The sequence below is a fragment of the Anolis carolinensis genome, chromosome 5, assembly GCF_035594765.1.
Source record: "Anolis carolinensis isolate JA03-04 chromosome 5, rAnoCar3.1.pri, whole genome shotgun sequence".
Classification (NCBI taxonomy): Eukaryota; Metazoa; Chordata; class Lepidosauria; order Squamata; family Dactyloidae; genus Anolis; species Anolis carolinensis.
Genome location: NC_085845.1, coordinates 77,979,891 through 78,004,516, shown reverse-complemented (window position 1 = coordinate 78,004,516; position 24,626 = coordinate 77,979,891). Strand labels below are relative to the sequence as shown.

The 24,626-nt window shown below is 38.2% G+C and overlaps 1 protein-coding gene across 3 annotated transcripts in view; it reads right to left on the bottom strand.

The window, feature by feature from the left end:
- gabrg1 (gamma-aminobutyric acid type A receptor subunit gamma1) overlaps positions 1–24,626 on the bottom strand; it is a 137,951-nt gene that overhangs the window by 78,422 nt on the left and 34,903 nt on the right. For all 3 annotated transcript variants that reach the window (XM_062981632.1, XM_062981633.1, XM_003221555.3), the window contains one exon: positions 9,845–9,993. In XM_062981632.1, coding sequence (XP_062837702.1) covers positions 9,845–9,993 — 149 coding nt within the window. The remainder of the gene's footprint in view (positions 1–9,844; positions 9,994–24,626) is intronic.

Sequence of the window (24,626 nt, the reverse complement as noted above, 5' to 3'; positions counted from 1 at the left end):
CTCTACGGATTATACTTGAGAACCCCTGAGTTATCCTATTTGTCCATTTAATCTACTGTGGCTGGAAGCTACTCTCAAATTCCCAGGCAAAGGTCTTTAATGTCATCTTTATCCTGATTTTTCAACTGGAAATGCCAGTGAATGAATTTTAACCCTTCAGTACATAAACCAAATATTCTACCACTGAGCTAAAGTCTCTCTTACAGGAAAGCAGTTATATTCATCAATAATTTCAATTCTTTCAACAGGGAAAAAAACTTTAGTTTTAAAAGGGGTTTTTTGCACAGAAAATAAGAGTTTTGCACACAAAAATGTAGAATATTCTTATGCAACACTTCAGAATGTTAAAAACCAAGAGAAAAAAATGGAAAATTCTCTCTGGTCTATTATTGTTGTGGTCCAGCCTCCATTTGAGCTGTCAGGTGACCCTGAGATAAGGCCCGTTCAGCCTGTGATTATCCCTGCACCTGCCTTGCCAGAAGTACAGCCAGAGTTTGTCCCTGCACCTGCTTTGTCAGAGGATTCTGGATTTGGGCCTGAGATGCAACCAGAATCTGTCCCAGTGGATTCTGGGACTAGAGACAGAATGGTTGCAAGTAGACAGCTTGAACCGCATACCTCTATGCAGTCAAGGCCAGGCTATCTGATGCCACATGGACATTCCAGTTCAGATGCTGAAAATGATAACACAGAAAGGGCTAATGAGCTTGACAGGAGAGTAGCGATAACTCAACACCAGACAGAGAGGGAGTCTGTGCAAAAGAGTAGACAGCTGCTTTTGAAGCGAAATAATAAGCACTATTCTCATGCTTTGAGGCCTTGAATTTCCCTTTAAAAACTTTGCTTTCTCTGACATGGTCAGAGGTGGCAACGTTGCTAATCCACGAGAGAAAGATCTTTGCTCTGTTTTCTTGTGTATTCCCGCAGCCATGTATCTTGCTTCAAGTTCCAGTGACTTTGCCGTTTGGATTGCTATTCTAGCCAAGACCCTCGTCTTGTGTACCAGCATTGACTTTATACTATCTTGGAGTTTGATCCTGCATTCTAGTCTTGTTTCCTGTGTGTTCGTTTGACTCACGGCTTGGAATTAATCTTGTTTGAACTATTCTTGATACCTTTCTTGGGACTTACTTTGATATCATGGTTTGGAATATGTTGTTTGAGTGACTTTTATAGATTCTTGTTTCAAGATTTTCTAGTACTTTGCTCTTGTGGCTTTAAACCTATTTTATTGACTCTGAACTTTGATTTTGCTATTGCTTGCATATAACCTTCAATAAACAGCTTGCTTGCTTATATTCTGGGGCTCCAGTATAGTTTTGAGGTGTCTACGTAGTCTAGCCATGCAACAATTATTCTTCCTATTTTGACCTGTAATTAGACAATTATATATTTCCCAACCCTAGTGTAGCAACACATAAAACATAGATAGGAGTTGGGGGCTTTCCAGATGTCTTTTGATTGCAACTCCCAGTTTTCTTCATAATTGTGCTCTAAATATTTAGTACTACAATCCAATAATCCCTCAGTATTGCCCATATTACCTGAATCTTTTTGAATGTGAGTCTGAACTTTTGCAGGGACAAAGGCTCCCCACTCCTGGAAAGTCTGTACAAAAATGGGAAGATTGTACTGAATGGACATAGCTAAAATAGATGGGAAGACTTCAAAAAAAACCCCAACAAATACATGCAACTACTTTTTTAAAATCACACTTACAATGGACAAAGAACAAATACATTATTTTCATGCAGAGCTGGTGCACGTTTGGAGCAAAATGTACTGTTTAATAATAGAATTTGCCCCTGAAGCATTTCAAATCATGTTAACATCAAGAGTCAGAAACTGATAGAGAAATAAAACAAAGATTGATGGTAAGTATACCTTGCTTGTAGTCAGTAAAATACATTCAAAACCACAAGTGGAGGGAATACATTGTTTGATTTGCAAATAAGGTCTCTTGCCTTCATCTTGAAAACTATAGTCATCAGAGAGAATCCAAGGCTACCTTCACATGCTGAATAATGGACACAATGTCTGTGGCAAGAGTTTACCAGAATTATTCATCCTTGAAACATCACTTGTCTTGATGACAAATGTTAACATTGGGTAATTCTGTCTCTTATCATTCACCATTTAGTAATATAATGTACTGCACTTTTAGCAATGATGGGTCCCACAGCAGAGAAGAAGTTGAACAAACTACACAATCCATTGAGATGGATTAGCTGCAACATTCATGGATGCAATGGCAGCAAATGTTAGTGCTGCATACAGCAAAGACCCAACACTGGTCATCTCACCTGCTGGGTGATACCCATCTGAGCCCAGTTATTTGGGATATTATATAGATTGATAGAGTAGGAATCCACTATGGTGTGAATGGTTGTATGGGTACTGCTCACTACTAGTAAGCAAACAGAACAGGTTCCAAGATGAGAAAGTGAGCACTGCTGCCCAAATCCCATGTGTCCTCCCCTTTTCAGGGAGCTGTACCAATAACAGATCCTGGTCAAATCTAACAAAACCTTGCAAAAGACATATTGGTGTAGAGGAGGCAAAGCTCTGAAAACAAAGGTCAGCATAGTTCCTAGGTATAGTTCCTCCATGGACTCATAAAACTGACAACAGAGTGCAGCAATGCCTGGAGATACAGTGTCTATGAAATAGAAGTGATGGAGGTCCATAATGAAAAGGGCCAGGGAATCACTCAAACCTGTAAGTACAGCTATAAGAGCCCTGTGTAGACAGAATTGCACTTTGCAGGTTGTGCCCCAGGGGATTCGAGGATAAACCTGATTGCAGCACATTTGAAGAAGTGGATTGATATCCATGAAAACATCTGCTAGAATAGATAACTTAGTCTCAAAGGTGCTTCTGGATTTCTTCATGCCTGCTCTTTCCATTTTTTTGCTAAAACAGACTAACGTGGCTATCTCTTTGGAAACACTTGGTAGAGTTTCTTTATGATCACTCAGCAAAATGCAGTTAAATTCATGGCCTATCACAAGACTCACAATGGAAAATCTTTTTCCTGCACCATTGTACCATTTTCCTGCTTTATGCTCCAAAAAGCAATCAGGGACTGGAACTTTTGACTGAAGGAGCATGGAAGGCATCTAAAATTGCAGCATATACATTCAGGCTTTCAAACTGCATAATATTTTGAGTTTTCCTTTAAAGAGTATGTTGTATATTGAAAAAAAATGAAAATTACACAAATGCAGGTAGTGTCGAGCAAACTGTTGATTCTGTAAGTTGATAAGTTCTTTTAAGAAATTTAGCCAACTAGACCTCAGGGCAGAGTTGACCATTTCATCACTTGACAGCTGCATAATTGCAAGGTGTAGCTCCATCCTTTCTCAATCGGTATGTTTAAAGTACAATGGTATAGAAGCCAAAATCATGGCAACAAAGGGATAACAACTACATTACACCAAGTATGCTTTTCAGTGTTATACTCCCTGTGCTGCTATTTTCCACAAAAAGACAGTCATGCTGGTCCCATGGTGTATTAGGAGGTCTCCGTGGTGCCTTGGGGTTTTGTTTCTGTGCTGGTTTCATGCAGAAAATTGCTTGTTCTGGCATCTATGTGCACACTAGTCGCTCTTCACTATTTGTAAAAAGACTTTTTCCCTTAGATGACAGATTGTCTGAATAAAATAATCCTAGTTTAATGAGATGTTCAGAAGTCTGTTTCTAGCATATGCAGGCATAAAATGTAATTATACCTCCATATGTCATGTTAAGGTCATAGTGTGTGTGTGTGTGTGTGTGTGTGTGTGTGTATAGTAAAGGTTTCCCCTGACGTTAGGTCTAGTCATGTCCGATTCTGGGGGTTGGTGCTCATCTCCATTTATAAGACGAAGAGCCAGCATTGTCCATGTGGCTGGCATGACTGCATGGAGTGCGCGTCCCCCCCCCCTCTCTCTCTCTCTCTCTCTATCTATCTATCTATCTATATATATATATATATATAATATGTAAATATGTGTGTATCTATATATACAGTAGAGTCTCGCTTATCCAACCTTCGCTTATCTAATGTTCTAGATTATCCAACGCAGTTGGCTTCCCACCCAGATCCACAGATATTTGTCTAGGGAGCAAGGACTGAAATGTTTATGGATTTAACTTCCAAAAATGTTGTTACTGTAAGTTCATTTTATGCTATTCTATCTTTACTTGTAGTCAATTTTTAGTTGTCAATATTTTTGTAGTCAAGGTTTTCAATACATTGCAATGTTAAATACAGTACTTATTACATAAGGTTACCATGTATTGAACTGCTTTTTCTGTCAATTTGTTGTAAAAGTTGTTTTGGGGTATTAATTTGTAAAATCATAATGTAATTTGATGTTTAATAGACCTTTCCTGAATCCCTCCTTATTATCCAACATTTTTGCTTATCCAATGTTGGATAAGAGAGACTCTACTGTATATGTGTGTGTGTATATGTGTGTGTGTGTGTGTGTATGCATATATAGAGAGAGATGGGGAGAAAGACCTCTATGCTTACACCTCACCTTAACAAGCAGCTGATCTATCATTATTAACTTCTATTAAGTAATTTATTGTCCTCTTTATTGGGCCAACTAAAAACACAAAATATATCATGAAAGCTTTCAAAGCTTCACTGGCTCCTTCATCAGGCAAAGATATTAAAAATCATACAGCAGAAGAAAGGTGACAATTTTAGAGTCATAGGCCTACCTTTTCTTTCAGATGTTACTTTAATTGTCTGTTAAGATGGTCTTGATGAATCTCAATGCAAGCAGAGGCCAAATCCTCTGCTTGGCCATGTCAGCTCCTTTGGATTTTGTAGTATTTTATGCCCAGACAAATTGTGCATAGAATTCCACCCCTGGCCACTTTAAACTATATGACAATATCATTCAAAGCAAGAGAGAAAGACAGCATCAAGGGAGAAAAAAAAGGCAAGATGTATGAGTTTCTAGTGGTTGCTGCCTGAACTAATATGTTAAAACGTGTTCACTGAAATGAGAGACCATATTCTGCATTGTCCTATTTAAATGCATGATCTTTGAATCTGAGAAAGTAGAATCCTGCTACATTACGGAACAGTCTGTGTATTTAATGTAATCCCATATTCAGTTAGCCACACAAATGTAAATCTCATTGAACACAGAAATGTCTGAATAAACATGAATAGGACCAGTATAGAGAGCAGATAGTATCTTGAATTGTGCTCAGTAGTTATGAGATTGTATACCATACTTATGATCATGTAACTTTTAGGATTCATTGTTCATAGTCATTCATTTGATGAAGACATCAAAAACTTGCTCTTTCAGTTAGGCAATACCTTAATCGAAGGATTTCAGGAGTTATGAAGATCAGGCCACTAGGGAATAGTGACATCTGTAGTATTCTGCTGATTTCAAGATGGATTGAAAGAAGGAGTTGTGACAAGACTCCACGCGTTCTCTCCAACTGCTTATCCCAATGTGATCTATGGCCAGAAGAGTACTGCAGGTGCCATTTCTCAGTGACTATGCCTACTGAACTTAAAAAAAAAAACCATTGGGATCCTGCTTGACTGAAAAGTTAAGTTTTCAGGTGGTGGCACTGTTAGATGTAGCTATGACATCAAAGCTCTCTCACTGAATTTTGTCTGATAAAGCAGACTCTTGTCCACCATGACTATAATCATCATGTAGAACAATATTTCCTTCTTTGATATCTTCTGAAACACTACCTCAAAGGCAGTGTGAGTTTTGGACCCACTTCAATAAATAATAATAATAATAATACATCACACAGTCCTAGACACTTGGGAAGTGTTCGACTTGTGATTTTGTGATACGAAATCCAGCATGTCTATCTTGTTTGCTGTGTCATTATAAAATAATAATAATAATAATAATAATAATAATAATAATAATAATAACAACAACAACAACAACTTTATTTTTATATCCTGCCTCCATTTCCCTGAAGGCACTTGGGGCGGCTTACATGGGGAACAAGCCCAATCCAACAGCAGTTAAAACCAACCATAGATTAAAATATAACTCAACTGCAACATCTGTTCACTTTTAAATAAGCAGTAAAGTTGTGCATGTTGTTAGTGCATATTTTCCAATATAGTAAGGCATACTGAACATTTAAAACAAGAAGATAGAAATGTTGTCAATGAATAAAAACACTCCTCAAAAATTTTGATGAATCCCATGTCGATGATTTGACTGTGCAAGTCATGGGGTTTATTGTGAAAGAAGATATTTATAAGATTACAGGCATTTAGAGACCAGAGCCCCTTATGCAAGCAATTAGAAGGCAGTGTGCAGCTCTTCTTCTTCTCCTTAACCAGTTTTCTGCAGTAAAGAATAAAGATGAGAAAAAATGCAGAGAGAATTGTTGCAAGTCAAGGACAACATTGTGTGACTGAAGCAAAGAAAAGATATGCTGAAAGGTTGATCTGAAACCACTCAAATCTGATCAAAAAGCAGAATGAGTACAATAAGACAGTAGTACATGAGCTCATCTGGTAAAATCTTAGTCATAGGTTCCAACTAGATTCATCTTGCTTTCTGTTTTGTCTTTAAAATTGTTGAGGCCTGTGAAGTCTCTGAGGATGAGGAGGGGGACTTTTTGGTGGAGTCTGAGGTTTTAACTTCTGAGCCTGTTACTTCTGTGGGAGAAAACCGAAAGTGTTCCTCCTGATGATGGGAATGTTTTGGCTAGATCTGTTATTAGGAAAACAGAAAGTGGTTTTCATGTGAATCTGCCAGAGACTGACTCTGAAAGGAATGTGGAGGAGACAGGAGTGCTGCCTATAATATAATATAATAATAACACTTTATTTATATTCCACCCTGTCTCTCCAAGGGGACCCAGGGCAGATCACAATACATATACACAGCAAATATTCAATGCCATTTGGACAGACAGGACAGAAGAGAACAAACAGAAAAGAGGTATGTTGTCTCAAAGTTCAGTTTCGATGCTTAGGAGGTTGAGTTTGGATTCAGTCACAGGGGGGTGCTGTTGCTCCATTCTCTATGATGAAGAGCCATTAGGACTTCCTCCTTCCACCTTCCTTTTGGTCATCACATTTCTGATCTTGTTCTTTATGGTGTCATAAAATGCCTCCCCTGCTAAGTTAGCTGTACCCAATTTGTCAACTTACAGCTCTAAGTTGTTTTCGAACTGCTTAGGAAACCAGTGAGCTGTGCTTGCCGGTCAAGTGTCACCCCAACCAGGTTTTAAACTGGCCACCTTTCAGATCTTATTACTGCTGGTGATTTATCAGCTGTGATAGAGTCCAGCCCAATGATTACAGTTATGAAGAGATAGTGCAAAGCACAGACAAATTAATTGTTCCCAGAGGCTGAAACATAAGTAAAGGAAACCCAGGTGTGATAAAGAGTCATGGGTAAGATTTAGAATTCTTAAGCATTTTGAGATAATGTTAGTTGGGAGATCAATGTTGGATTTTCATGGGTCAAGTTGACTGTCTTGGGAGCTCCAAGTTAGGAGTTTTGGTTTTTAGTGATGTATCTTGCTTTACTGTTTAAGATTAATGCCTCTTGATTGGATTACAATTCTTGGTTCAAGTTTTCAAGCCATTTGATTGTAGTTGTGTCCAAGTCTTCAAACCTTTGGATTTAGGAATTGCTTTACGTATTGAAACCCCTGGGGGCACTGGAGCTTCTGACACCTGGGAACACTGGGTATATACACTACTTTATTTATATAGCACCATCAATGTACATGGTGCTTACAAACAGCAACAACAAAACAGTCAGCACTGCCAAAAGCACACAATCTTATATATACACAAACACACACAAACACATAAACACAGGAAAGAAGGGGAAATGCAAATATTAAATTATACCTGGCTATCCACTTTTGCTCATTCCCATTTAGTACAAAAGTGCAATTTTTATATGTGTATTGCAGTTATACAACAATCCTACACCAAAATTTTGGGATTCTTCCCTCTGACACAGTTGAAATGTTACCTGCTTAGTCAGGTTTTGCCACAATTCTTAGACCACTGCCTTCATGCCTATTTCCACTATCAATGGACACAGAAGGATTTCTGACCCACCTTCTGTTGTATGTTTAGATTGTGTCACCACCAGCCCACCTAACCCTAGCTCCACCATCTCTGGAGTTGTGCTGAAATCTCAGGAAATTGGATCCAACTGACCTGGTAATACTGGATAGCTATCAACTTGGATGGTTTTAAAGGTGAACTGGACAAATTCATGAATAATAATGGCTATTTATTATGAGGTGGCTATCTTCAAAGCCATAGTGGAATAACAGTGGCTATTGCCCTCATGCTCCCGCTAGGCTTCTTGTTACCCAATATGGAAAACAGGAAGCTGCACTAGAATGATCCTTTATCTGACCCAGCATGATTCCTGTTATGTTTCTTTGTTCTCTCTTTCTCTGTCTTTTCACACAGTCACAATAGGTTGGAAATGTGGCTACTCTCAAGTAAGCAATTAGAGAACCATATTTCTTAGCTTGTTTTAGAAAAGCCCTGAATAGCCAAGTGATTTGTCCATTTTAAAAATCTAGACAGTATTTATAGTGAAATCAGGAGTAAAATAAAGTAGCCAAGTGCATTCCCAGACAGATGCTCATAGGACTAGCAATCAAAAGGCATTGTGCAGCTATTCTGTCTTTCTCTCCTTCATTTTTTTGTAATCTGAAAAAAAGACAGGGAAATGATGTGGAAACATTGACTGGTTGCAAATGTAAGACAGTATCATCTGGACTCCCTGTAAAATTAAATATTTCATGGCAGGACAACTTTGTCTAGAAGCACTCCAAGAACCAGTCCTTAGTTTAAGTTATTCTATGGAACATCTGATAGGGGACAAGTGAGTAGTCATTTTATATAAGTACAGGTTGAGCATCCCTTAGCAAGAATTACCAATTACAAACTCCTCCAAATTTCAAAATTATCCACATGTGTGGCTTCTGTGTTTGCTTTCTGGTGATTCCGTGTAGACAGAGTTTGTTTCATGCACAAAAATGTTAAAATATTGTATAAAATTACTTTCAGGTTGTGTGTCTAAAGTGTATATGAAATATAACAAACTTATTCATGCATAAATTGACCTCACATATAAATCGAGGGTAGGTTTTGTGGTCAAAATTGTGGATCTCAATATGACCCATGGATAACTCAAGGGTCATGGACAAGGAGAGGGGAAAACACCAAAGTTGCCTCAAAGGGTCAGTCATTTGCCCAGACATTCAAAAAAAGTCAGAAGTAGTGTCATAGCAGAGACAGTAGAAGAGTTGGAACTTGTTTCAGTTTATCCCAGGAAGGACTAATCTCTCACCTTTCAGCATTATACTAAGTTAATGTGCAGCACTTACACGGACTTCTGGATAAGTCGGTATAGGGTTTTTGTTTTGTTTTTTGCTTGATTTTTTGACTAAAATTTCTAGACTTATACATAGACTTACCATCCATATATATATATATATATATATATATATATATATATATATTTCATGTTTAGACTTGGGTATCATATTCACTATTTGCATAGAGGTGTTCCAAAATTGCAAATCCAAAATTCAAAACATTTTTGGTCGTCCTGTATTAGAGTAGCATTTTAAAGTTCTGTTTATGGCATACTCCACTGAAAAGGTCTAACTATGTGAGAAACAAATCAAAACTGAATCCTTATTGAGACATTCCCAACACAAAATGAGAAGCAATCAATCTGTTTCCAGGTTGTATTTTGAGAGTCTGAAAATGAACTGAATCCAACATTTTAAATTCATCGAAAACAATGCCTAAAATTTCAGTCAACTTTTATCTTATCAAAACAAAACTGCCACTTACCTCCAATGTCTGGCCGAAGTTTATTATCATAGCCTTGGAGTAAAGAGTTCAGAATATGGGTGACTTCTCCTTCATGAATCTTTGGGGCAAGCACCCAAGTTTTGTTCACAGTTAGGTCTTCATCATCCTCATCATCTGTTTTATCAGTGCTAATGACAATTGAATGAAATGTTGGAAAGGAAAAAGAATGAAAGCTAAGTGTGTGCAGAAAAGAAATAAAAGAGTCACACAAAATAAACATGCAACTAGCAATAGCAGAAGATTTAAGAATCATAAGTAAAAGGATACACTTAATTCCAAAAGTTAGCTAGCTGTTTATTTTTAGAGGCGCAAACTTAACTCTCTTAACAATTATGAGAACGACAGTCAAAGAAACCCCAATTTATTCCCGTTATGTATTATAAATAAAGTTGTCCCCCTGTAGTGACCCCCCCCCCTGGCTTTGGAATGTCCTCCCTAGGGAGATTAGATTGGCCCCAACCCTGTCTGCCTTTATCAAGCAGCTGGAGACATGGCTCTTTCAGTGTGCGTTTGAATAACCACCAACATGATAGACCCTTATCTCTGACACATTGCTTTTAGCACTTTATTTCCCTTCCTATTTATCCTATCCCACATTATCCTAGCCAACTCTCTGACACTGTCCATGCACTTTACTAAAAGGCCTTGAAATCGTGTAACTTTTTAGGCCCAACCCCCTTTTTTATCCATAGAGGTTGATGTTTGTATTACTCTTTCACTTGCTTGATCATTATATGTTTTATTGTATGCTATGCTTTAATTGATTATTTTATTTGATTGTTGCATCTTTGTTCCTAGTTTATTGATATGTGTTTTAAACTTTGTCTCTGTTTGGACTGCGCCCCATGTTAGCCACCCTGAATCCCTTCGGGGAGATGGTGGTGGGATAGAAAAATAAATTATTATTATTATTATTATTATTATTATTATTATTATTATTATTATTGGTAGTAGTAGTAGTATTGCCTGAGATTTGGTTCCAGGACAAACCATGGATAACAAAATCTGTGGATGCCTCATTCCCATTATATTCCATGATATAGTAAAAAAGTATTCTTAATACCAAAGAGCAAAATCAAGGTTTGCTTTTTTGAATTTTTACAAATATTTGCAAGTTGTGGATAATTGAAACCATATATGCAACATCCATGGATATGGGGGGTGGATTTTCAAGTGTTATAATTATTGTCTATTTAATATAAAACTATGAGAAATATGTTTTATCATGTCTGTTGATGGTGACAAATAGAAAGAGGTAGAGCACGTATCTTAATTTGTGCTTAAACTTTCTAGCAAAGGAAATTGAATAAAACTGAATAAAACAGACTGAGGAAATTCCAAGCTATTAAAGTATTCATGTTTTCCTATATTATAAAGCAGCACAAGAGATAATATGCACCACTGTTCAAAGAATAAAAAGGCACCATATAATTTTACATGTTGCTTTCCTTTAACCATAGTTCTCTTGCATAGCTCCTCTCATTGCTCCCGACTTCTATTTTGGAGTTGGAGCACTTGAGGCACTGCTCTAATCACTCCAGGAGATCCAATCATGATATCAGGATTATCTCACATTCTTCCCTTAGGAATTGAAATCATCACTTGATCAACTCTCTGGCTTGGAGGGACAACTGCTATCAAGACAGAGCCTTCCACACAAAAATACACAATTGCATCTGCTCAAAGCCCCAATTTTGCATACTGAAAGCCCCTCTCAAGAAAAACTATTTCAAAAAACTGTAGGTCACAATTGCAAGGAACTACTGTATACGTGTAATTCCACTGATCCAAGAAAGAGAGGTAGCAGAATTTTGTGTTGGTTCATTTTAAAGAAGCATTTATTACAATTTTAAAAATGTCTTTCTATCAAAGATGAAAAATGTGTGTGTGTGTTTAAAAAAAAACAAAACAGAATTTCAAAAAAAAATTAAATTGGCAGATATTTCTTAACTGAGGCCCAATACATTTTAGCTTAGACACCATGGTTTGAAACCATATATATTCGACAATATGAGTACCAAATTAAGATTGCTACCATCTTTTCTGAAAAGTTTTTTTTGTCTAACATCAAAATGACAGGCAAGCAGTGCATTGTTCTCTTCATTCTGAGAAACAAATGCATATTTACAAAAATTGTATACAGAGGAGGACTTTATTTCAATTCACTTTTGCAGAATTTATAAAAATTTTGTACACATAGTAAAATTTTAAACATCAGGATAGGATCGTTACCATTTTTTAAAATATATATGAATATATAAGAAAGTAAAATACAGTAGAGTCTCGCTTATCCAACATAAACGGGCCAGCAGAACGTTGGATAAGCGAATATGCTGGATAATAAGGAGAGATTAAGAAAAAGCCTATTAAACATCAAATTAGGGAATGATTTTACAAATTAAGCACCAAAACATCATGTTATACAACAAATGTGACAGAAAAAGTAGTTCAATATGCAGTTATGCTATGTAGTAATTACTGTATTTACGAATTTAGCACCAAAATATCACGATGTATTGAAAACATTGACTACAAAAATGTGTTGGATAATCCAGAACGCTGGATAAGCGAGTGTTGGATAAGTGAGACTCTACTGTATATGGATTTTAGTCCAAAAGGCTTGTGAATTTGGTGGGGCTTTCCCCAAAAATTATGGTTTTTCTTTTAACAGTCTCAAAAGGAATTTGCAATACGATACAGGAGCTTTTTCTTCACACAAAACAAATCAAATACAGTGTTCCCTCACTACTTCGCAGTTCGCCTTTCATGGATTCACTGTTTCACGGTTTTTCAATAAGCTCTAAAAGACTATTATAAATCATAAAAAATTACAATTTACAGCCCGAGGAAGGGAGGAAGGAGAAGCCAAAGGGAGAGAAAAGGAGTCCAAGTGGCACCAAGAGGAGAAGGAGGCGATTTATCAACACATGATTGGTTGATAAAGACTTAAAATAGTGTATAACTATTAAAATAATGTATAAATATAAAAATTAATGTAGCGTCCCTACTTCACAGATTTTCACTTATTGTGGGTAGTCCCCCACAATCTCATTCAGTGTGTGTGTGTGTGTGTGTGTGAAGGTAGTTATTTGGATTCTGGCCACCATGATTTCACTCAAAATGAGGCTAGTACTCTCATAATAACCTTTTGTCTACCAGTAAACTACAGCTGGATTCCATAGAATACAACTGCATTATTGTCTACAGCCTCTTATCAGGATGGAAGAGAAAGGAGATGCAGAGTAAACCAATTGCATGCCCATTTATTACTTGCCCTTTAATAGAAATAAATTTCTACTTTCCAAATATATGCAAAGAAAGAAAATTGGTAAAGCTTGAGTATGTCTGCAAATTCATTCCGATGATCCCATCAAAGGTCAAAGAATGCCTAGAAGTAATTTTCTCTCTATTTGAATCAAATGAGTTTGGACTTTACATATTCTTCTAGTGTTAAAGTTTGCAATCTCAATTACTTACTTCACCACAATTTCAAGCAGTTGCTAGAGGCTTCAAGTCGAACAATGTGCTGTGCAGTACAATTAAAAGAGGTAACCATAGCAGTTTTGAACATATTGTGACAGACAGACAATGATGATCATAAATTAATATGTAAAACACAGCAAATGTACATAAGGGTATTCTAAAATTCTAGTATAGCCAGTAATTTCTGAGAGAGCAAAAAGACTGGCATTGTTACAATACATGCTATTTCTTCTCAAGTTTAACTAACTGCTCAATACAGAAACCATTGTGTGATGCAACTATAAAAACTAGAATGTCAGCAGGGCAAGCTATTTCACTGGAGGCAGGGAAGTTTCATACACAAGGAATAGTCAACACTGATCTGCTTCCACCACACAAATGAATGGTAATAGCTGGCTGGATCAAAGTACTTGGCTTTACAATAATACACGCACCTCTGTATTTGAACTGTGAGGAAAATCCCTTTCTTACATTGCATTATATGACATGACAATGACTCACCGCAAAAGATAGTGATGCTTGGTAAACTGGAAGGCAATAGAAAAACAAGGAAAAGCATTCACTGGCATCACTAGATGGGTATGGTGAATTTGGTTCACACTGAGTAACATAATGAGAGCTGGGTGTTTTGGAAATAGCAACCTCTCAAGCCACTCACTATTTATTTGTTAATGTATATACAGTAGAGTCTCATTTATCCAACATAAACGGGCCAGCAGAATGTTGGATAAGCAAATATGTTGGATAATAAGAAGAGATTAAGGAGAAGCCTATTAAACATCAAATTAGGTTATGATTTTACAAATTAAGCACCAAAACATCATGTTATACAACAAATTTGACAGAAAAAGTAGTTCAATATGCAGTAATGCTACGTAGTAATTACTGTATTTATGAATTTAGCACCAAAAAATCACGATATATTGAAAACATTGACTACAAAAATGCGTTGGATAATCCAGAATGTTGGATAAGCGAATGTTGGATAAGTGAGACTCTACTGTATTTGGTAACCTGTATTCTGTGTGTATGTTGATTTGCCAGTTTATTTGACTCTTTGGTGGGAGGAGTTATAGACATGTGATTATACTGAGCATGTGCAAACACAAGACTCTAATTTATATTCAGTATTTATTTGGACTTCAATGGGAGCAGATGTCTTGCATCAGACCTCAGAGGAGGTGAATGCATGCAAGTTGCTGTTTGGACTTTTGTGGAGAAGTCAGTTTAGAGATTTCAATATTCGCTTATGGACTTCAGTGAGGACAACTATACTAAAGATTATGGACTATTGATAAAGACTAATACCCAGTGTTCTCAACACAGAGAGAAGAACTATATCTTATCTGTAACTGAACTTTATTAAGAAATGCACCTATATGGTAAATTAATACAAGATACGTTATTTTTCAAAGAAGACTTTTTTTATCTCTGAATGCATATTTTAACTAAGAGGTTTAAAGGGAGTGTATATCTTTTGGGCAACTTCAACTGCAAAGAACCATCCTCTGCTAACCAAATATATTTTTCTAGTGGCATGTCTTTACCTTTGGCAGTTGCAATTTAACAGCTGAAATTACCTGTGTGCTATTACATTAATGCTTGTTAAAAGAGTTGACTTCTAACAAGGTTATGCTGTTCTTGACTGGTGGTTTTTCCAAAGGTGGTTTCCACATATTCATGGAGATTCACATTTGCCAAAAGGATAAGTGCCCATAGACTGAGTGCAGTTATGTTCCAATAGCTTATGCAATAAGTTATGTTTTGCAATAGATTATGAAATGCCCAATAGGATGGAACCTCCATGGGGTCATTGCAAACCTTCTGCCAGCCCTCTCTGCCAGCCAGGGACTTCTGCTCTCAATCTGTTGCAGTAAAGGGTGATAGTGGTGTGCTGCTGCCCAACAGTCCCTTCTGGGTCTTGTAGAGCTGCTAGTTGGGCAAGGAAAAGGCAAGGAGAGGGAAGGAACTGAAGCAATGATAGGAGAGGGAAGGAACTGAAGCCTGGGCTGTGGCGCAGGCTGGAGAGCAACTGCAATGAATCACTGCAATGAATCACTCTGACCAGGAGGTCATGAGTTCGAGGCCCGCTCGGAGCCTATGTTTGTCTTGTCTTTGTTCTAGTTAAAAAGGCATTGAATGTTTGCCTATATGTGTAATGTGATCCGCCCTGAGTCCCCTTCGGGGTGAGAAGGGCGGAATATAAATGCTGTAAATAAATAAATAAATATGCCAGGCAGCCGGTGTACTTGTATGTATGTGGTGGGGGAGTGAGGCAGGAAGAAGGGGGAGGGTGGAGGGCAAGCACTCCTTTCCATCTGCTGCTAGTTCTCTTCTACTACCCTTTCCCCTTCTGCCCTCTGACCAAGGCTGTACCTCCCAAGTTGGACATAACTACTGGGGGGTGCTTAGAATATTTCCAACAGCAGCATTGCCTCATGGCCAAGAAAATACTTTATACAATTGGGAGAAGATCCTAAACAACACAGTTATTAGGGATTCTCAGTTCTGTTCTCACCTATTGTTTCTTTTTTCCAGATGGAAAAGGCCACAAATGGGAATAGCTACATTGGGACAACTGCTTGAAGACCTCTTCTGAGCACTCTTTAGTTCCAGTAATAGTGTTCAAGTCTGTTGCATCCACCTCTACTTCTCTGGCAGAAATAATCTCATAGAAAGAACAAGTGCCTCTCTTCTTTGCCTATCTCTCCATAGATAATTAGAGTAGTATTCTTGTTAATCGATTGATATTCTTTCTGACTGGCTAAAGTTTCAAGCTATGATATGATAACTCTCCAGCTATGATATGGTGATTCTCCTAGGCACTGATATATGAAATTTGTAATACAATCTGTGCCTCACGTCAGCTGAGAATCCCTCCCTTTAGAGGTTTCTAGTGGTGCAATATTCTATTTTAATTAATTGTGGACTTATGAATGGCCTCCAGTGGCCACTGGAACATTCTTGTTGGGACATGAGCATACAATTTCCACTTCTGTTTAGGGGATCTACTTAGCTATTTTTCTTCAAGTATCCTAAGGGACAGAACCTTTGCAGCTTGTGTAGGGATGCTCTTATAGCACTTTTGCAATGAAGGGGAAGTCAAGTACCCTCTAAAGTCAACTCTCTATTTTCCAGGTAATTAATTTAATTTCCAGAGATTCTACTCTTCCAGTTTAATGCAATTTCTATTTAACTCTATAACACTGTCCCACAATCTGTTCTCCGTCCTCCTCCTCCTGCCATTTGAATATAATTTTACACAGCAGGCAGCAGTACCAAACTAACACAGATAATATTGATATAAAAAGTGGCTGATAGGTAGGTAGGTGGGTAGATAGACAGACAGACAGACAGATAAGGCAATGAACATGTTAATTGCCATTGCAGTTATAATCTTCTCAGGGTCTCACTCAGCAGGACAATCCGCAGGGCCCCTAATAAAATAGGAATGGAGTAGTGTCAGAAGTGAATGGGATATCTGAGCATTTAGAATTACTTAATTGTATTTCTGAAAGTGTGGGACATATTATTATTATTATTATTATTATTATTATTATTATTATTATTATTATTATTATTATTTCTCTCAAGAGAAGATAATCTGCAAAAGTAGGGGTGAGGGGTAAATATTCCCTGGAAGCTAAAACTCTGAATACAATTCTGTTTTTATCCCTTTAGTGATTACAATTTGGATGCTGTAGAGCATTCCTGGCTCTTTTACTATTGGTTTTAGATAACAGTTTTACCCATGATGTATATTTTAAGATGTTGTGAACCGCCTTGGGTCTACCTGGAGAAGGGTGGCATAGAAATTGACCAAATAAATAAATAAATAAATAAATAAATACAATGGCTGTGTAATGAAAGTTTTCTGTGAAGATGAAACTGGGAGGGTGGCTGGACCCCTTCATAAGAGAAAGTAGGACAACTCTAGGTTGCAGGTTTGCCTTGGGAATTTTGAACCACCCACCAGGCTTTTCAGACTCTTTGCTGTTCACTTGAAAGAAGGAGATAATGAATATGATTGAATTAATGACAAATGCATATTAGTAAATCTCTCATCACTACAGCCATAAAACCAGCTTTCTGCAAGAGAAGGACTAATCCTTCCACTTGTTAATTTTCAAGCAGCTTCATTGTCTGCTATATTCTTCTGTCCCCTCCAGCAAGCTTCCTTGAGAGCTGATTTATAATTAACTTTTTGAACTCTGATAGAAAGAAATAGCCCATTTTAGATGGCACCCCCAGATTATATTTAACTTCAAAAATGACTGCTTTTTGTAGACGGTATGTGCAGGGAAGTGGAGGGGGGAACAGCATGCTTCCTCCACTGGGATTGTTTGCCTTATGTAGTAAAGAGGCAGGACCAGCATTCTGACTGGAACCTCTTGGTGAGTCGCAACGAATTTGTCAAGCCAGAATTATGGAATACTAGACATACCTCCACAATCATCTAACTGCTGACTAATGAAAACATCCAGCAAGCTAACTTCAGATTCTAAAAAGCGGAAAATAATAGAAAAGAAAGGGGTGACAAAAGTGGGGGTATTACCTTCATTGGTAAAGAGAACCCACTTGACTCCCATCATCATTAAGTTATCGAGAAATCTGAACCCCTTCCTGAAGTATGTACCCATGCCTATTATCATGTTGTGAAATATCGACTTGGCTGGAAAAATAGCTTTTTCACTCAGCCAGTTGTGTTTCTTATAATTGGTTTGAATATTGGGAGATACTTATTCAACCAATACAGTAGAGTTTCATCCAACACTCACTTATCCAACATTCTGGATTATCCAACACATTTTTGTAGTCAATGTTTTCAAAACATCGTGATATTTTGGTGCTAAATTCATAAATACAGTAATTACTACATAGCATTACTGCATATTGAACTACTTTTTCTGTCAAATTTGTTGTATAACATGATGTTTTGGTGCTTCATTTGTAAAAATCATAACCTAATTTGATGTTTAATAGGCTTTTCCTTAATCCCTCCTTATTATCCAACATATTCACTTATCCAACATTCTGCCGGCCCATTTATGTTGGATAATTGAGACTCTACTGTACTTACTTTGACATCACTAAATTGCAGCAATTATGAGACAATGAAATTTGTCCTGAGGTCAGATCAATGAAATTCGTCCTGAGGTCAATCCCAATATCCAGCAATTGATGTGAGAATATCTCAGCTGTTTTGCAGCTAGACATGAATATTTGTAGTTAATTTTAATGTCTTTACGTGTCGCCACAAAGTAGAGTATTTCAGGCAAGCATTTATTTCATTCACTGGTGTCAATTGGGGAATTACAAGTAATTTTTGCCTGAAATCTCCTGCAAGCAATATGAATGCATTCCCAAATGGTCAACGGATGACACTGTTTTTCTGAAAAAGCATATTGTTACCTGTCACAGGTGTGACATCTATAAAATAGGTATATAAAAACATCAGCGTATTTGAATACAATGTTGTGTCCAAATTTCAAAGCTATTGGTGAAGTATTTTTTGGAGATTTTAGATTTTGAACAAACAAACATTTACATTATTATTTATATAGATTTTCCCCAATATCTTACAACTTCGCAACGCTGGGAAGGTGGAATCTCCCATTTCAGTTTCTGCCCTACTTTCATTGATCCTACTATGGAATGTTGACTGATTGCACCCATTAAAGACATTAACATATCTCTTTGTGAATAAATGGATTGCTGCAGAAAAAGGTTGCACAGGAAATAATTGAGTAATTTCCAATTTTCTGGCTGATATTTCTCTGTAAATATGGTATCATTTAAAAAGGTTTCTTCCTCACTCCTCTGTTCTGACATCATTTCAGGCTTGAAATAATATATCTCTAGTTGTTTGCCTCCAAACATGGTTTGTGTCCTAATTTTACCTTTGGAGTAGCATATCAAGTTGGGGTGTGAACCTGTGAACTTAGCAGATAGCTTAAACCATTCAACAATTACTCTTTTTATAGATCCGGTAATCTGAGTAATAGGGGCCCCTGGTGGCACAGTGTGTTAAAGCGCTGAGCTGCTGAACTTGCGGACCAAAAGGTGCCAGGTTCAAATCCCAGGAGCAGAATGAGCGCCCGCTGTTAGCCCCAGCTCCTACCAACCTAGCAGTTTGAAAACATGCAAATGTGAGTAGATTAATAGGTACTGCTCTGGCGGGAAGGTAACGGCGCTCCATGCAGTCATGCCAGCCATATGACCTTGGAGGTGTCTCTGGACAACACCAGCTCTTCATCTTAGAAATGGAGATGAGCACCAACCCCCAGAGTTGGTCACGACTGGACTTAACATCAGGGGAAACCTTTACCTTTTACTTAATCTGAGTAATAGATGCCTACATTTCTTGTAGTACTTAGAGTGTCTGAATAACAATGTCATAGGAGTCTGGGCACTCCAGAAACTGTAGGGAGTTGTTGGTGGAAGCAACTGAGAGGACTTTATGCTCCCCGAGTGGTGTGGGATCCTTATTTTTCCAGTTAAAAATAAAACAGGATTTGACTTAGGCCAGCCCATAAAGTGAAGGTAAACAATATTGGGTAGCACAAGTTATTGTGTTCCATGTTCATGATTAATAATAAGGGATTTCAAGTGTCATAGCTAATTAGTTATGCTGCATAATTTATGAAAATAACACTCCAAGCCCTGTTCACAAGTTAGTCACATGGAACATCTGTAACAGGTTCGATCCTAGCATCTCCAGTTAAAGGATAGATAGAAGCAAAGCTAAGAAAGACTTCTGATCTGAGACTCTGGGGAGCTACTGCCAATTAAAATAAAGAATACTACACAGTTTATCTAAGCAATTTCACATAATGGTGGTGAATTGCAAGCATTTAAAATAAATAGTTTCATCACATCACAATAAAAATAGGGATTTGGACCTGATCTATTCCTAATTACTTCTTGAGATTTATTATCAAAATAAAACCAGCAATTTAAAATGCACTTTTGCACTTTACAATTGATACTGCCACTCATGTGCTCTGTCATTTAAATTTGAAAACTCAAGTAAATCATGAATTGGCTGTGAGGCTTATGTACACAGTAGTACTTTTATCCCTGTATTAAAACTCTTTGCAATGAGCTCTGAATAGGGCCATAATATCAGTGCAGACTTGAGGATAGTCATGGTGAGACGAAGTCATTGGGTTATTTTTAAGGACATTTAATAACAGATAGTCTACTGCAAAGAAACAACCTCATTACAAAGGCCAATTCCGGCACTGCACATCCTTGGGGGTGGCGAACCCATCGTTCAATTCACCATCCCACGGGGGAAAGTGTCAACTGCCGAATGGCTGCTGGTCGGCCTCCCGGGGGCGGCACCAACACCGGGCTCGCCCGCGGGGGAGGGCCTGACCAATGGCAGCCCGGGTGGTCTGGCCTGCCATTGGCCAGCAGAGGCTGGCGGCTGGAAACCTTCCCGCCGCCCCGAGGAGGCTTCTGGGAGCAAGAAGCTCCTTGCCCGCCGCCAAGATGGAGGGGGGGAACGCCCCGCCCTGCAACAGGCTCGGCCTGGTGAGTCGGGCCATGCTTTTTTCTCTAGAATGAGACCAAGAAAGTGTGATAACAAGGAAAAGGTTAATGTAGCAAAGATTTAAATGAAGGAGTCTGTACTGTGCCGTGGCAAGCTTCTCTTCTCATTTTTAGAACCTTTGAAAATAGGCTACAGTAAAATTACTCCCCAGTACCACTCAGTTATTTAAAATGTTTGGGGTATAAGGGCTCTGATTTTCCCATAGGAAAACAGGTGATTTCATGTTCTTGTCAACTGATACACTATACCAAAATGAATTTTGCAATATAGCCTCTTGACTATGCTAAAACATAGTCTTAACTTTCTCTACAGGTTCATCCATACGGGCAGTAAAATCTAGGGCTACCTGAAGCCTTGCTTCAGAGCTCTGCTCCTGAACTGTGTCAGTGTCAGAAGCAGAGTCCTCACTGTCCAGTGGGGTGAAACACAGTTTGACCAAACTGGACTGTCATTTTGCTATCATTCATCCCTGTAGCAGCAATCTCAGAACTCCAGAGTTCTTGGAGATATCACTCAATGCCCTAGCTGATGTAAACAAAGGCACCTTCACCCTCCCCCCTCCTTTAACTCTCCCTCTTTCAAGATTGTGCTTACATCAACAAGGGTGGCCCCATGCAATGGCCCCAGTTCTTTGGAGCTCCGAGACCACTGCTACAGTGATGAACAACAACATAGGTCAGTGTTATCAGTTTGCCATATGAATGTGGGGAAAGTAGAATGGTGGCACTGGCCTGTGTTCACACACACACACTGAAATGTGATGGTGCTCCAGAGCTTAATAATAATGGTAATAATAATAATAATAATAATAATAATAATAATAATAATAATAATAACTTTATTTATAAATCGCCCTATCTCCCCAAGGGGACTCAAGGCAGTTTACACACAAAAAAGGCAAACATTCAATGCCCTGGAACAAATATAAACATATAATAATAATAATAATAACAACAACAACAACAACAACAACAACAACAGCTGGACAACATCAAGTATGAACATGTGTTGTCGAACATGTATGAACATGTGAAAACTGTGGTCAGCAAAGAATACACACAAAGGGTCAGAAAAATTCTCAAAAGCAAGCTCAATGGAGGCAACACCATCAAGGCCATAAACACCTGGGCCATACCTGTCATAAGATATACTGCTGGCATCATAAACTGGACACAGGTGGAACTGGACAATTTGGACAGAAAAACAAGAAAACTCATGACCATTCATCATTCACTGCACCCTCACAGTGGCTATATGTGCCTAGAAGATCAGGTGGCAGAGGACTCATACAAGTCAAACAAGCAGTCAAAGAAGAAGAACATGCCCTGGCAGACTATGTAAAGCAAAATGAAGAACCTGCTTTGATTGAAGTCAAAAATCAGAAACAACTCAAAGTAGAGCAAACAAAAAACCAGTACAAGAAAACCGCACTACAAACTAGTGCTGACCGCTGGCACAACAAAACATTGCATGGAAAGTTCCTTGACAAAATTGAAGGAAAAGCTGAAAAGGAGAAGACCTGGCTACGGCTCATGAATGGGACCCTGAAGAAGAAGACAGAAGGCCTGATCCTTGCAGCCCAGGAGGAAGCCATCAGAACAAATGCAATTAGGGCCAAGATCGAAAAATCAGCTGATGACCCAAAATGCAGACTGTGCAAGGAAACCAACAAAACCATTGATCATATCCTCAGCTGCTGTAAGAAAATCGCACAGACAGACTACAAACATAGGCACAACTATGTGGTGCAAATGATTCATTGGAACTTATGCCTCAAGTACCACCTTCCAGCAGTAAAGAACTGGTGGGATCACAAACCTGCAAAAGTATTGGAAAACGAACATGCAAAGATACTGTGGGACTTCTGAATCCAGACTGACAAAGTTCTGAAACACAACACACCAGACATCACAGTTGTGGAAAAGAAAAAGTTTGGATCATTGATGTCGCCATCCCAGGTGACAGTCGCATTGACGAAAAACAACAGGAAAAACTCAGCCGCTATCAGGACCTCAAGATTGAACTTCAAAGACTCTGTCAGAAACCAGTGCAGGTGGTCCCGGTGGTGATGGGCACACTGGGTGCCGTGCCAAAAGATCTCAGCCGGCATTTGGAAACAATAGACTTTGACAAAATTACAATCTGCCAACTGCAAAAGGCCACCCTACTGGGATCTGCGTGCATCATCTGAAAATACATCACACAGTCCTAAGCGCTTGGGAAGTGTTCAACTTGTGATTTTGTGATATGAAACCCAGCATATCTATCTGTTTGCTGTGTCATAAAATAAAATAAAATAATAATAATAATTATAACAACAACAACAACTACTACTACTACTACTACTACTATGTGGCCCAAATGATTCTTTGGAAGTTATGCCTCAAGTACCACCTCCCTGCAGTAAAGAACTGGTGGGATCACGAACCTGCAAAAGTATTGGAAAAGGAACACGCAAAGATAATGTGGGACTTCTGAATCCAGACTGACAAAGTTCTGGAAGACAACACACCAGATATAACAGTAGTGGAAAAGAAAAAGTTTTGGATTATTGATGTTGCCATACCAGGTGACAGTCGGATTGATGAAAAACAACAGGAAAAACTCAGCCGCTATCAGGACCTCAAGATGGAACTTCAAAGACTCTGGCAGAAACCAGTACAGGTGGTCCTGGTGGTGATGGGCACACTGGGTGCCGTAACCAAAAGATCTCAGCCGGCATTTGGAAACAATAAATATTGACAAAATTACGATCTGCCAACTGCAAAAGGCCACCCTACTGGGATCTGCGCGCATCATCCGAAAATACATCACACAGTCCTAGACACTTGGGAACTGTTCAACTTGTGGTTTTGTGACACGAAATCCAGCATATCTATCTTGTTTGCTGTGTCATACTATGTCGTTGTGTCAATAATAATAATAATAATAATAATAAAAATAATAATAAATTATTTAGGGAAACTTTGGAACATTCCTAATGTTAGACAGTGTAGATGAATCCTCTATGAAAAAATAGAGTCATACACAAGGATTCTAGAAAATAACATCCTTTTTATGAAAGTTTTTTAATGCATCCCCCTCCTGTTTTCTTCATTGCCTTCTGTCAAGATGGATTTGTTTTAACAGCATTGTCTTGGATGATGAAGGAAAGCTGGAAAACACAGACCTTCAGTGTCACATTGCAGCATTGTGTTTATAGTAAACAAACAATATACAAAGCTTTTGCTAGGAAAGAGTGGGATTCCACTGTAGATCGAACACCTTTAAAAATTAACATCAAATGAAAATGCCATTCTTTGAAAGCAGATGCAATGCTAGGAGTTTTGCTATGTCTCTTTGTGAAGATCAGTATTTATAAATGGTCTAGTGAGCACTATGGCAGGGTTAGAACAGGGCAACACTACATATGAAATTAAGGAAGGGGACTCTTATTTTATGGGGGACTCAGAGGACATCCACACCACTAAGGGCCATGAACCAATGCTATGGAATCCTGAGGTTTGTAGCGTGGTGAGGCACCAACACAATTTGGCAAAAAAAGCTAAAGACCTTGTAAGACTGAAGGTCCCGAGTTCCTACAGCACTGAGCCATGGTAGTTAAAGTACTGCCAAACTGCATTAATGCAGATGCACCCTCAGTTAACATACTGTAAATGTTCTCATTAGCATTTAGGCCAGTGAACACATTTTTCATCTGGGAAGAATTCTAAGTAATAA